We start from the raw sequence: 15,279 nt of genomic DNA on the forward strand, positions 1-15,279 counted from the left end.
TTTTTTCATAGGGATGCGGCAAAATCTGCTCCATCTTTTGGTGATCGTAAAAATTATCAATTACCACCAGGTGCATCAGGATTGGCAGACAGAGCTGTAGTAAGTAAATTTATATTTATTCACTCTATCATTTAATGCATGAAACATTTCTTCCTCATGAGTTTCTAATAATTCCTCCTTAAAAAAACAACTATCCTAAGTTTAATGCAATATTTAAAAATGGAAAAACAGTTTTTCTAAAACCAAAATGTTAAAATACTTCACGATAACAAAAAGATTATGAATTTTTGAGCAGCTTAACATATTAACACCAATTAATTTACTAGAAGATTAAGCTGAATTCAAAATGTAAAATTTTTAAAAAAATACATAAATGAATACTTTTCTTCATTACTATTTCAATATTTATCAATATTCAAACACTGGTAACATTATACCATTAGGCCATAGATCTTTAACAAACAATTCTGAGTTGTGAAAGAATATTGTATAAATTTCAACAGATATTTTACAAATAATATAGATTTTAAAAAGCAATTCAAACAAACTTGAATAAAACAATATTTTATTTTTACCTTTTCTTTCAATCAGTAATTTATCTAAACCACCCTCAAATTTCAACATGGAGTGATCACATGTTAAATTCTAACTTATCTAATTTAAATCGATTGTTTAATAAAAGTTAATTTACAAAAACACAACAATGAAGGATGAAGTTACAAAAATTAAATACTGTTTCATAAATTTTTTTGTTCCATCCAATTATGTATTGCATTTTTTTAAATAATATTTCAGAAAATGATCCTCTTTGTTTGGGGAAAATAAGATTATTGTATAAGTATTATTGATCTTCAATATTAGTATCAATATCAGGGATCTTCAATATTAGTATCAATATCAGGGATCTTCAATATTAGTATCAATATCAAGGATCTTCAATATTAGTATCAATATCAGGGATCTTCAATATTAGTATCAATATCAGGGATCTTCAAAGGCCACTTTCCTCTAAATTCAGCATTTAATGACTTAAATCTGTAAGTTTGAAAGATTTAAGTGATTAAATTCTGACAAATGTCTATAATTTTATTCTGCCAGCAAATAAATACATTAGCACATACAAGAACAGTTGCTTTTTTTTATAAGGACAATTTATGATCAATTATAATTTTCTAAATAATCTTACTTTTATGTGTTTCTTTATATTATGTCATTTGATGACAATGGATTATTTTTATTTATTTTATTTATTTTTTTTTCAAATATTTGTCACAATTTATTTTCCTTTCCTATAAGATCAAAATCAGACACAGAAAAACTCCCTCCCAAAGTGGGAGCACTTTGGATTGGGACTAGTTTAAAGAACTAAATATATATACGCACATAACACCAATAAAATGATAAAATTAAATTTGAGGATTAAAAAATTGAATTAAAATGATAAAAAATACAATATAAAAACAAAAAAGCATTGTTGGGAAATAAATTCATAAGAGTATAAGAAGTGCAGGAAACTGGGTGTTTAAAATGTGATGTATGAACAAAGGCCTTGGTATATCTTCATTTTCCAAAACCATCATATTTACAAATCAGTAAATATGAACTTGCTGTTTGAAATAACTGGAATGGTGGAAGTCTTTAATGTTTTGAAAATATCATCTTTTTCAAAAAGAAAGAAACCAAAAGAATGTCGTTAAAAAAAAAAAAAAAAAAAAAAAAAAATGGAAAATATAAAAACGGAACGGCAAGTAGGTTTAGTTGAGTTTCAAGCAGAGAATAGGACTTTTTTTTTTAAAGCCTACATTGTGTTATTTGTATATATTAATGCCTGTTTCCTTATCATTTCACTTTTTTTTTTTTTGTTTATTATTTGCAAATGAGAAAATTAGTATTTTAATTGAGCTGAAGGTAATAGTGAGCAATGACACTTAAATTCACCCATAATGATGATGAAACATTATGCATCAATATATACAAATAACAATGATTAGAATACCAAACTAATTAGGCTTAAAAAAGTAAGTCTGTAGAAAGAGGATGATGGATATTTCACACATAAATGTTTGGGTTTTTTTTCCCACCCCGATATTGGCAAATGAACATCTTCAAATATCATTTTACAGGGAAACATTACTTAAATGCTGAAGGGGAGAAACGTATGTCATATTTTCCCCTATTGAAATAGCTTTAATAAAAAGATAAAACAATATTTGTCAGTGTTAAAAATAAAAAATTTTATTTTCAATCAATTTTAATATTTAATCCTGGTGGATATTTTATTTTCTAATTATGAATAAAGTTTATATTCCCATCTACTATGCTTGTCATTCATAACAAAAAAATTAACATAAAGAATTTAAGATAAATTTTTTCCATGTACAGTGGGATGAAACAAATATTTGTAGACATTAAAAATTGTATTTTAATGTAAAAATAACTTGACTGAAATAAAGTTTGATACATTTTAATTATAAAGATACATGCTAATAATAATAATAATAAAAAACTTAATTCTTATTCTAAGAAATGAATGCATTATTTTCATTTTAAGGGGTGAGAAAAGTATTCATAAAAATCAATTTTAAATATTTTAGGGTAGTATATTCTAGAATGTTCAAGTAATGTTATCCGTAACTATAGTGAATGCTATCAGCCGATATCAGAGCATTCTTAGATTGCTAATCTTACGACAAGGTTTTAATAATGCCTAATGGTAAAGAATTTACTATTTCACAAAAACAACTGATTTTTGGAAAGATGGAAACAGTTCAGAAAGATTTCTAGCAACCTGAATATTCCTTTTAATTCAATTGCATCATTCATTGCGCGGTTTAAGACTCGAAACTGCATTGAAAACCAAAGAGAAACAGGTGCTCCGAGGAAGATTTCTCCAAGATCAGTAAGGATATTACGACACCAGATCCAACAAAATCTGTAGATTACCCAAGAAGAGCTGCAGGAACATCAGAGTGCATCTAGGATTGAAATAAGCAATAACAAGTAATGAACTGCAACAAGTAATGAACTGCATTGAAAGTCTGAAATCCTGCACCCCAAGGAAGACTCCACTCCTCTTGAAATGACAAAGAGATGCTAGGTTAAAATTCGCTACAGAGCATAAGGATAAAGAATGTACCTTTTTGGCAAAAGGTACTATAGACAGATGATTATTTATCAAAATCATGTGTGAAGGAAAGATGGTGAAACCTACTTACCAAAGAACACGGTGCCAACTGTAAAATTTGGTGGTGGCAGCTTTATGATATGAGATTGTTTTTCTGCAAAACGTGCTGGTGTAATATCAATAATAAATGGTAAGATGAACGCTGAAAGCTACTAGAAAATTCTGCAAGTCAATTTAATGACTTCTGTTGACAAGCTTTGGCTACCCCCAATTGATTGGATTTTTCAACAGGATAATGATCCTAAGCATACCACTAGATCTACAAAGAAATGGTTCACTGAAAATAAATTGTTTTGCAATGCATAAATGCTTTTTTCTCACCCTTTAGAATGAAAATAATGCATTAATTTTGGTTAGAATAAGAATTAAGTTTATTTTTTACTTTTACATACATTAAAATACAATTTTTCACGTGTACAAATATTTGTTTCACTCCACTGTATATTTGTTTGTGTCTATTACCCTCCTGTAGGTCATTAGTTTGAACCTAACCCGGGTCAAAATTAATTTTATTTTTGTCCAGCAATTGAACTTAACATTTCAAATTTTGATACAAAGCCAATTGTTTATATTTGCTTTTATTTGTAATTCATGGAAACTAGGATCTTGGGCAATGCCAGATAGTTGTACTAGTAATCAATAAAACATGAATAATTATGAATATTTTGTGCTTTTTGCATTATGGAATTTCTACATTTCTTTTAAATTTTTACAGGGAAGACAAATTCTTTGTTTTCTTCATTTCAGGAAAGAGATATTGATGAAGGCGCAGATATGATTATGGTGAAACCAGCCATGCCATATCTTGATATTGTACAACAAATTCGAACAAAAGTGAGTTTAATTCAGGAAATATGAACAGCATAAACATTTTTTTTTTTCTACAGGATTATAAAAATCCATTGTGCTTGTTTTTAATCCAAACCAGATTAATATTTTCTTCACACATTATTAGCCTAGTTCAATTTTAAGTTGTCTCCTCAAAGAATTTGTTTTTAGGAATAATTAAACATCTGTAAACGTAGACTTCATTAGCCAATCCTGCATTTCAGACAATTTCCTTTTGCAGTTCCTGACTAACAGTTGTCCAGATTTCCAGCTGTTTAGGATTCATTTTGTATTTCCTTTCCAATTACAATTGGTTTCACTTAAACTTTACCATTTTCTGTGTGAGTTAATGGAGAAATTTTTTGAAGAGAATAACGACCTGAATAACGGATCTCAAATAACATCTTGACTGTTTTAAATTTGATTTGTGATTTCATGAAGTGAAATGCTTGTTGTCCACCCTACACCACCACTTGTAGCGCTGTCCTGAAACCTGGGGTAGATATGATACCACCAAACCTGGCCATCATTTTGTCTCTAGGCACAAGTATTGATCCGATGATTCCAATATTTTTCCTGATTCCAATAGAATTACCAACTCTGTTCTAAATTTTCAATTTTGATTCTTTTTAAATCTCTAAATATTGTTCCATTTTCGAATTACCATAAAAACCATATGTGCACCTGTATTTTCAAAAACCTAAAAATACACTTGGAAGAAATAGATTTTAATTTTACTGATCAATAAGTATTCATCATTTTAACATTGTTACCCGTAGCAAAAAGTTGTACATAAAAATAAGACGCTTCACAAGATGTTATAACATTGTTTATAATGGAAAAATGATTAAAAGCAAAAAGATTCATTTCATTGAAAAGATTAATCTAGAAACATGATTTGATTCAATATGCTTTGTACATGTTGAGACATTTTATCAAGAACTGTATATGAAAATAACAGAACCAATATTTATGCACAGCAAGATTTGTGGTAGGAGTGAGGAGTCCAAAATCTGGGGTAAAGTGCGTATGATATTATTGAGCAGGGGATAAAGAGTGTTTTCAAATGGTTGGCCATTTGAAATATTTTACATATATAAACGTGATATTATTATTAGCATTACAAGTTGATTTTTTTTTTCTCTTTAGATAATTATTTTATCAACTTGCATGAAAAGAGTTATGTAAAAGATGCTTAAAACTGTTTGAACTATGCAAATACCATCAGTAGTTCAATAGTTGTGAGAATTTTAAGTGCCAAAATTTATGCTTTTCCATACTTTAGAAAAAGTGGGCTAAATTACGGACCTCAACATTTCAAGAAATTCGGTAATTTCGCCACCATTTATTGATTTTTCAAGCTATTCTCATGAAACTTGGTAGTCTTATGTAAAATGGTGTGCTCTTTCTGATCATGCAGTCATTTATCTTTACCATAAGCTATGAATTATAAATTCAGATATACAAATTTCAATTTTTTTTAAACTGGCGCATGGTATCATACAGTGGGTGTCTATTCATGAACAAAACTAAGTATTATAGTGGTATTTAAATATAGTTTTATTGAGAATAGGCATTTTCCTGCTGCCTCACCAAAGAAGAGTTTAATCTTGGGTGTAGCCATTGAATGCCTAAAGAGCATTCATGGCTGGTATTTACTACTCTCTTCAAAGAAAAAAAAAATTGAGTAGGTATGAATTAATCTCAGAAATAAATCAAAGAAAATTTTTCATATAGATTTTGGATGTCTGTAAAAGATGGAATTCCCATAGTCGACCAGAACTTATGCATTTTGGGACAATAAAACGGTAATTTTTTACCTTGTTTCCACCTTAACATTTAAAATGATTACTTCTATAGGTTTTAGGGTATGCTGAAAACGAATATCGCATTTCAATTTTCTGCAAATAAGTAGTTTTCCGGATATTAAGCCATATCATTTCTTATGTTATCGCTGGTGGCCATCTTGGTATGCACTGCACGCAAACGCAACCCCAAGAAACTATGTACAAACATACATACCAAGATGGCCACCAGCAATAACTTAAGAAATGACATTGCTTAATATCCGGAAAGCTACTTATTTGCGGAAAATTTAAATGCGATCTTCGTTTTCAGCATACCCGAAAAACCTTTAAAGGTAGTCATTTTAAAGAAAAATATTAAGGTGGAAACAAGGTAAAAGTTTACAAAATGCATCACAACGAAATTCTTTATCGAACTGCCTAATTATTAGATATCCTCAGTTAAAAAAAAAAAACGGATTTTACAGATTTGAAAAAATGATGTTGACAATGAGTTAAAAATAAATTCAAGTTTCCCGATATCTTTTTTATTTAATTGTTAGGTGAAAGTATAGAATAGTTAACAAAAAACACCCTTCCTTCCCCATGTTAAGAATGGGTTCCTAAATAACATTATTTCAGCATGGTAGTATAAGTGCACAAGTACCTTTTTTTATTTTTATTTTTTTTTTTACCACAATTTTACCTTAAGTACAAATAAGAAGTTAAACGCATGTACATTGTACATTTTGTTGTTTTTTTAACACTTTTAGTGCATGTGTACTAAAAGCGATAAAAACAACAAAATATTATTGTTTGGAAATCAAATTTGAAAAACTTGAAAATAATTTTTTTTAAATTGACGAACTCCGAATAAAAAAATTACTAGTCTAGTAAGACAGTTTTCTATTTTTAAGAAAATACTTTAGTCAGCTCAGCGCATGACGCGCTTAGTGACCATTTTTCTGTAAGCGGATTTGATTTCTGTAAAAGATAACATTTTAAAGAAAATTCCACGCGATTAATAATTATCAAATATTTACATATTATACATGAAAATAATTCTGAAACTCATATCTATATGAAAATGGATGATATATGCCGATTTATCTTATGAATTTTGAAATATTCTTTGTCAACTTTGTTCGGTCATAACTTGTGGTTGTAAAAAAAAAAAAAATAAAAGTCCAGTAGAGATGGACTTCTATGCTTATATAGCCTGTAAAATTTCAGCCATATCCAATCAAATTTAACCCCCGCGCATATGTATCCAAATGTAACGGATAAAATGTAATCATTTTGTTCTCATTTTTTACCGTTCTTTCATTTTTAACTTGTAGCATAAAAACATTAAACGCATAAAAGAAAAATAAATTAACATTGGAATGCTTATTTTATTCTCTTTTCATCAATATAATTCTTTTAAAAATTGACCCACAAATAAAAAAGGTATGGCTTGTTGAAGCACATTAGGTATGTAATATTGCCGATGTCCACGAATATATAGCATACGCTTGTAATGCTAATAATATGTGATTATGTATAACTTTGAAAAAACATGCAAAATGTATATGATGCAAGTATTTTTAGTCGCGTGCAAGCGACTCTATAAGTCACTCCATCGGTTTGTCCGTACCACTTTTGTGTTTGTTCTGTTGTTAATAGATGCTGTTCTTAGCTTTTTAAGCTTTTCAAAGTGTAGTATCTGTTCTTACTACATGCTGTACTTATTGCGATATAAAAAAAGGGGGATCAGTTTTTTGTATTAATTTAATGTAAAATGATCACCCACTTTACAACCAGTCAGTCTCAAAGCCATTCAAGTCATTCTCCAGATCATTCAAGTTGTTTTTGAAGGATTCCAGTTATTTTTTAAGCATTCAAGTCATTCTTAAGATCATTCAATTCATCCTTAATTTCATTAAAGTCATTTACTTTTTATTCAAGTCATTTCAGCCCATTTTTCGGTCATTTTAGTTTATCTTTAAGAATTTCATGTCAATCCTACATTCATGCATTCATTCATTACACGAGAGCATGCGACTAATGTCTATCGGCCTTGTTTTTTAAATCCTCAAAATTTTTTGATTTTGGATAACTTATCCATCCTCAGAATAATACTACAAAGAAAAAACCATTTCTAATTAGAATAAATAAAAAATATAAAGATTAATACCTTTTAATTTTGTTGTGGAACATGCATTGGAAAATGGAAAATTTATCTGAAATTAATAAGATTAATAAAAAAAAAAAATTGAATGGATTTTAATTTAAAAATATTTGCATACAAAGACATTTTGCCTGTTATTTTTTAATTTTTTTTTTTTTTAAAGTTTAAAATTTTTAAAAGATGCTTTCAAAAGAACGTTTTCAAATTTTATTTGGAAATAATAAAAAAATAATTCTGCACGATCTTGTTGTGACAGTCTAAAAAATAATGCAACTCGGTTGTCAATGTTTTCTATCCCACTCCTCCTTGTCTCCAAAATGGTTGCAATATGTTGATTCACTTTCAACACACACATTCCTTGTTCTGCTGTTGACATAATTCACCTATTTTATATTTTCCTATGCAAATTGCATATTGCTCAATGACTTGACACCTTGAGATTTCAGTCATGAAAAATGTGTGTCTATATGTATGTGTATATATATATATATATATATATATACACACACATACGTATACGTACCTATCCCCAAATGCAATGTTACAACTGACAAGCAAGATGTCCTAGTACCTTCATTATAAGCAACTACATGAAAAGACAGATTTTTCAACTGAGGTGATCTTAAATTTTAATAACTATCTTGTGGCTAAGAAATGTTGAAATATTGTGTGTTTATTTTATATAGTATTCAAAACATTTCCCACTTGGATTTTTAAAAAGGTAGTATTTATTCTAAATATATATTTTACTGATCATATGCTAATAGTAAGTTTTATAAAATTTATTTTGTATTTTTTTTTTTTATTTTTTTTTTTATTTTTTTTTTAGTATCCATCACATCCGCTCGCCGTATACCAGGTGTCGGGAGAATATGCCATGTTATATTATGGTGCCAAGCAAGGTGTCTTTAATCTACAAAATGTTGTGATGGAAGTTTTAACATCCATGAGACGCGCAGGTTAGCACATTCATTTTGTTATATTTTAATTTTTTGCAAATAAAACAATTTGCTGAGCGATTCCTTGAAAACTTCATTTGTTTGAAACATGAAAATAAAGAATTGAAGAAAATTTTCTGTTAAGTATTTTAGGATGTGTAATATCTTATATATTGTACATTTTACAATTTTCACTAACATCTGTTTCTGAATAGTATATTTGTGTATTTGTATATAGAATTATTTGAAGTATTTGGATTATAGAATTATTTGAAGTATTTGGATTATAGAATTATTTGAAGTATTTGGATTATAGAAAACTTGATGGACAATAATTCCATGATTTTTTTGTTTCTTAATCTGTGTAAACGAAATATGTATGTGTAAATATTTAACCAATAAACTCTTAAACTACTGGTCATAAAATATTAACAGGAAATAGTAATCCTACACCAAGGATGGTTTATAACAAGTAAACTCTTTGTTTGGATGGATGACTAATGCATACAGAAATGTCGTCAAGTTGAGATTGAAAATGTTTGTGTCAGCTTGCCGACATATTTCTATTAGTAACAATACATATAAAAAAATTGAAATGTCCTAAAATATCTCAATAATAGCATAGATAGAAAGAGCTTAATCATGTAAGAAATAATCTTAAAAATCTGACCAAGAATATGTTACAATACCATAAAAATTTCATGTATGCATTAAAAATAAATGACGTTATAGAACTTTAAAGTTGTACATAAAATGTATTAGAATACAAGAAACTGAAATTTAATACTAGCACCAGTTAAAAATAAATATATTGCAAGATTGCTTTGGTATTATTATAGATTAACCCCCATCAAAAATATCTACCCCACCCCACCCCTTTTTTTTTTTTTTTTTTTTTAGCATATTACATTTGAACATACTGAAAAATAAATAAAAATAAATTTAATTTAAAAAAAATGGGTACTTGTACAAGTCAAGATATTAAAAAACGAAAATATCGAACAAAAAAGCGGTTATATTGTACATATCTGTTTTGGACTGAAGATCTCTTGAAAAAAATTTCATTTAATTTTATATAGTAGTTTTTTTTTTTTTTTTTTCTTTTTACAGCGGAAAAACACGTTCTTATGAGAGCGCGTTGAAGTCAGCCATTGTGAAATTTGCTGAACATGCCACGGGGAAATAACTCCATGTAAAGTGCCGATACTCACTCCCCATCTTTAATTCTAATTTTTTTTCCTAAAAATCGAACCTTTTGCTCGGTATCATAACAAATTGTTTTTTTACTGTCAAAAATAAAAAACTTGATGAAATTAAGTGAAAAAAAATTTTTTCGGAGAACTCCTTTCCATAAGGGATTCGTGCAATATAACATTTTTTCAATATTTTCATTTTTTTTAGTGTCATGACTAAACTGTACAAGTACCAAAAAATGTACACGAATCTTAGATTTTAAGTCCGTTCTAACATTTTAGGTCAGTTAACCATTTTTTTTCTATAGGAAATAAATCCTGCGAGTTTTTTTTTTTTTTATAGACTGTGATTTTAAAAGGGACTTTATAAGAAGAGGAGGAGGTGTCCATCCAGACTTCAAGTTAGTGGTGATAGGACTAGTGGTTGTGTGTGAATGTCCTGAAAACTTGGCAGAAAGAAAAAAAAACAATTATTTTAGAGTGAGAGGTTAGTTTTAGATGTAATGTAAACTAATCCACCATTTCCAGGTCCTTCTAGTATTTTAGAGCAGTTAATTTATATATACTAGCAGTTTAACCCAGCTTTGCTCGGGCCCTATGTACTGTTCATAACTTTATGTGCACCTGTCTAAATACCCTTCATATAAAATTTCAAATCTTTAAACCCAAAATTGGCTGAATAGTTTGCTAGAGAATGAAGCGGTCAAATCCTTTTAACTTTGACCCCTTGGCAGACAAATTTTCGCGCAAAAACTAATTAAAAAAGAAAGCTTGCTCATGTCTGAATACACTTAATGTAAAATTTCAAATATTTAGACCAAAAATTGAATCTTTGATCCCAATTTTGACCCCTTAACATTTGTTTTGGGCTCAAATCAAATTAAAGTTTGATCTATGTCCAAGTAACTTGCATTTAAAATTTCAAGTGTTTAAATCCAAAATTATCGGAGGAGTTTGGTAGTTTTCAAAGGTCAAATCGTTGAACTTTGACCCTCTGACAGCCAAATTTCTGGACGAAAACTGATTAAAATAATTTTTTCAAATCTCAATACCCCTTGTGTTAAATGTCAAGTCTGTAGTCTTAAAATTTACAGTAATTTGGTAGGGAACTGTACACATACAGACAATTTCACTTTCATATATATAGAGAGAGAGAGAGAGAGACAATTATGTGGTTTTAGGATGATTTGTATGATGGAGTAGCTTGCCACTCAGACTAAGGATTAGTGGTACTGTTATGAAAGGGATTTTATTTTGAAGTTTAATTTATTCATTATATGGAGTACAAAAAATATTTAGAAAATGTTTGAAACACATGTTAAAGATCTATTTTTAAGATAACAAAAAAACGAATGGACAAATTTATTTCATACCCCAACAATAAGTGAGATTGATGTTTTTTTTTTTTTGTTTTCTAATTGTTTTCCAAATTTTATGACAAAATGTTGATCAGTCACATTCATTCTTTGAGATGTTTTTGTTCATTTCATGAGAAAGATAACTGTTCACACACGTGTGGAGCCAAACAGTATCATGATCAACAATTTCATGAAGTTATGCACATTATGAAATAATTAACATAAACTTTAAAAAAGAACAGAAAAAATAAACAGCAGTTAAAAAAACTCAAGTCAGAATTCTTTGAAAATTGACTGAAAAATAAATTTTGTACTTTTTTTATTAAAGGAATGAAAATAAATTCATATATTTTTTCATGTCTAAAAAAGAACAAAAAATTTTCAAGCATCACGTTTTTATTTTAATTTTTATATTTTATTAAAATATATTTAAAATGAAATTTTAAAAAAAATACACTTTTTAAAATATTTTTTCAAAAAACAATTACTTCAAATATTTTTAGAAAATATAATATTTAACAAACTTTTTTACTTTAAACAATGAGTTTAAATTTTTAAACATTTCGAAAATTGTTTACAAATTCGTTTTTTGAATTGAGGCATTTTAAATTTTTTATTTCAATAAAATTAAGAAAAAATATCTTCGTTTAGAATTGATTTTAAAAATGTAAACAAAACTGGACTATAACAACAAGGTGTTAATTTGATGACAAAGCATTAGTGAACCAGTTCGGACTAAAAGAGAAATTAATATTTTTTTTGGCCAGTGATTTTTAAAATTCATTACCATCAGAAAAATGCATTTTGAGCCTTTATTTAGTTATTTACTAGCAATTGCGCTCGGCTTTGCTCGGGCCCTATGTATTGTTCATAAGGTTATGTGTATGTATATATTAAAAAGTGTGAATATGTAAAGTAATGCCTTTCTGTATAATAGTCTTCCTTAACTACCATAGAGAAAAGACAGATAGACATTTTCACTTTTAAAGATATATATCTACATAGATAGATTGGATGCAATATATAGTAATGATTTAAAAAGTATTAAAAAGACTCGGGCACCACCACCGAGAATTGAAACCAAAACGTTCTGCTCACGATTTATTTTGCCTCTGCTATAAATGACTGGGCTATTAAAACATGTTTACTGCAAGGCTAAAAATTAAAACATGAACCAATAGCTACTACGTTATGCATTCGTAATGCCGACGTTCAACTTCATCTGGCAAATTTAATTTTTTTTTAAATTTTCACACTTTTGCACCAATTTTTTTTCCAGGCTAAAACCCGAATATAAAGTTTTGCATGGATTTAAATACCTTATATATGAAGTTTCATGTTTGTAGACTGAAAACTCTAGGAGGAGTTTGGTAGGCAAAATTTTTTAAATAAAAATATATACCTATACATAAATATATATTGAAACAATTTTGTGTTTACTATAAACTTTTTATGCAAAAATTATGCAAGTATAAATCCTCTAGAATATCTGAATGAATATAATTACACATCTAAACATCTTAACTAAAGATGGTTATCTCATTAGAAAAACGAATAAACTAATAGCGAATTAATTAAAATGAATGTCTAAAAGAATATGAAAATTAGCTAGATCTTTTGCTAGTGAATGCAATTCCACAACCCATATATAAGAAAATTGTATTTTCTTTTTAAATAAATAGAAAACAGGGTTTTTAATATGAATATCAATACACACAAAAGAAAAACGAATTTATAAGAGTATAGATTATTAATGAAACCAGCAAAGATGAAAGGTTTTTAATAATAAAAAGTTTAAGAGAAAAATATACTTTAATTTTTGAATGAAGGCTGTTAAAAATAATTTTTTTAAATTAATGTATTTTATCACTAAATTCAAAAGTAAGTTCAAAATCTAAATAAATTTTAAAAAATTCTTACCTGACAAAAATTAATGGCCAATAAGTAGCTCCATGCTTAAGTTACAAAAAATTGTAATTAAATTTTTAAATAAAATCATTTTCTTTTAGAGACAGATTCAAAAAGATGGTTTTTACCGCATTTAAAGGGAGATAATCCTCCAAATTCTGTCTAACTTTCCAGATGGCAGCACCCATACAATAAAAAAAATATCATTTTAAAAATGTGAATACTACATAAGGAAACTTTTTAGTTAATTCTAGTAGGCACACCCATGAAAAAATAAAAAAACATTTAGGCTAAATTATTATTTAACTTGGAAGATTTGTTAATTTTTATAAGACTTGACTGTGAATTATCTCCTCCCACTTATACTATGCTGAAATGTACCAAAGCCCTGCCAATGAGTCGTGGGAGAAAGGAAGATCATGCCTGTTCTATATAATTGTGCTTGTAACAAGTGAATCTTTAACCTGTCTGTGCAATATCAAAGGGACGTAATCCATCCAAACTTGATCCAGTAATAGTAGTACAAGTTGTTTATGTGGAATTGCTTGTTTATTCCTTCCAAGATTATGAAATTTATACATTTGTTTTCCATGTAAAACCCTCAAAATCTATACAGTATCTTTAACTGTCGCAATAAAAATGGAATCAAAATGCACATTGATATTAAATTTATTCAAAAATGTTTTATCAGCTACTTAACATGTAATTTCCAAATGTTGTTATCTAACTACAAATTCCGCCAAGAAAACACTTTTTCTATTTGACTTTTTTTAACCAACTTTTTTTAGAAAATGAATCTTTTTTTTTTTTTTTTTTTTTTTTTTTTCATCCAGGAACAAGATTAACTAAAAAAAAAAAAAAACTGTTTATTTAATGTAATGTGGGTGAATTTTATGTTAGCATTTTATGAAATGTATATGTGATATATTTTTTTTCTTTTTCTTTCTTTCAGGTGCTGTCATGTTGATAACTTACTTCGCTCCAGAAGTCCTAGATTGGCTAAAAACAGATGATAGTTAATTGTTAATTTTAATTAATTTGGATTTTTAATAGACAGGTAAAATGTAAGACTGCCATCATCATGGTTGGTGAGTCAAAAGTAACTAGTCAGTCAAACCTTTTTACATAATAATATTAACTTACTATCAGAAAGTATTGACTGCCCGCTTACTTCTATCTCTCTCCATACATAAAAATGAGAAAGCATATTAAGATTAAAGACAAATTTGAAAATATGTATTTGTAATAGCTTTACGTGTTTCAAACTGATACGTATATTTAAGCCTCTATCAATTTACTAACCCATACAAAACCCGTAAGGTTATTTTGAAAAAGAAAAAAAAAAAAAATTCCATTTTGTCTTTACTTTTTATCTCTCTCTCTCTCTCTCTCTCTCTCTATATATATATATATATATATATATATATATATATATATATATATATATTATACACACACACACGTTCCATCGTTAAAATTATTTAGAAATTATCCATGAACACCTAGGTTTTCTAGTTGGGATTATATTCAAAAGAAACTCTGACCTCCTCACACTTTCCCACTTTTCTCTTGTAAAATTGTTGGACTTCATTTCCCATTTATAAATTCATTCATCAAGTTTAGTTCATGCACTTATATTATTTTATATTATATTATTTTATATTATATTATTTTATCTTATATTATTTCGTTATTTTCTACATATCATTTACAGGCAAATTATGGTTATTATAAAGATGGGATTGCTACTTTCCTTGTCATGTAAATTATGTACAACAAAGATATCTAGCATTTAACATTAGACATTTTTTGATTTTTTTCCTTGAAAAAATGAGTTTTTGTAGCACACATCTCAAGGGCAAACATTGACATTTATTGATCTGCAACATGAGGAGTTCTTATTCTTTATGTTCTTG

At 28.0% G+C, this 15,279-nt stretch overlaps 1 protein-coding gene across 1 annotated transcript in view; it reads left to right on the top strand.

The window, feature by feature from the left end:
- The window catches only part of LOC145286026 (delta-aminolevulinic acid dehydratase-like), a 37,816-nt gene extending 23,025 nt beyond the window's left edge, over positions 1 to 14,791 (top strand). The window contains exons 6-9 of the mRNA XM_080134645.1: positions 12 to 99; positions 3,932 to 4,018; positions 8,796 to 8,925; positions 14,316 to 14,791. Coding sequence (XP_079990771.1) covers positions 12 to 99; positions 3,932 to 4,018; positions 8,796 to 8,925; positions 14,316 to 14,383 — 373 coding nt within the window. The 3' untranslated portion in view covers positions 14,384 to 14,791. The remainder of the gene's footprint in view (positions 1 to 11; positions 100 to 3,931; positions 4,019 to 8,795; positions 8,926 to 14,315) is intronic.
- Positions 14,792 to 15,279: the final 488 nt, after the last annotated feature.

This window comes from Euprymna scolopes, chromosome 10 (genome assembly GCF_053919585.1).
Source record: "Euprymna scolopes isolate OS-2025 chromosome 10, ASM5391958v1, whole genome shotgun sequence".
Classification (NCBI taxonomy): Eukaryota; Metazoa; Mollusca; class Cephalopoda; order Sepiida; family Sepiolidae; genus Euprymna; species Euprymna scolopes.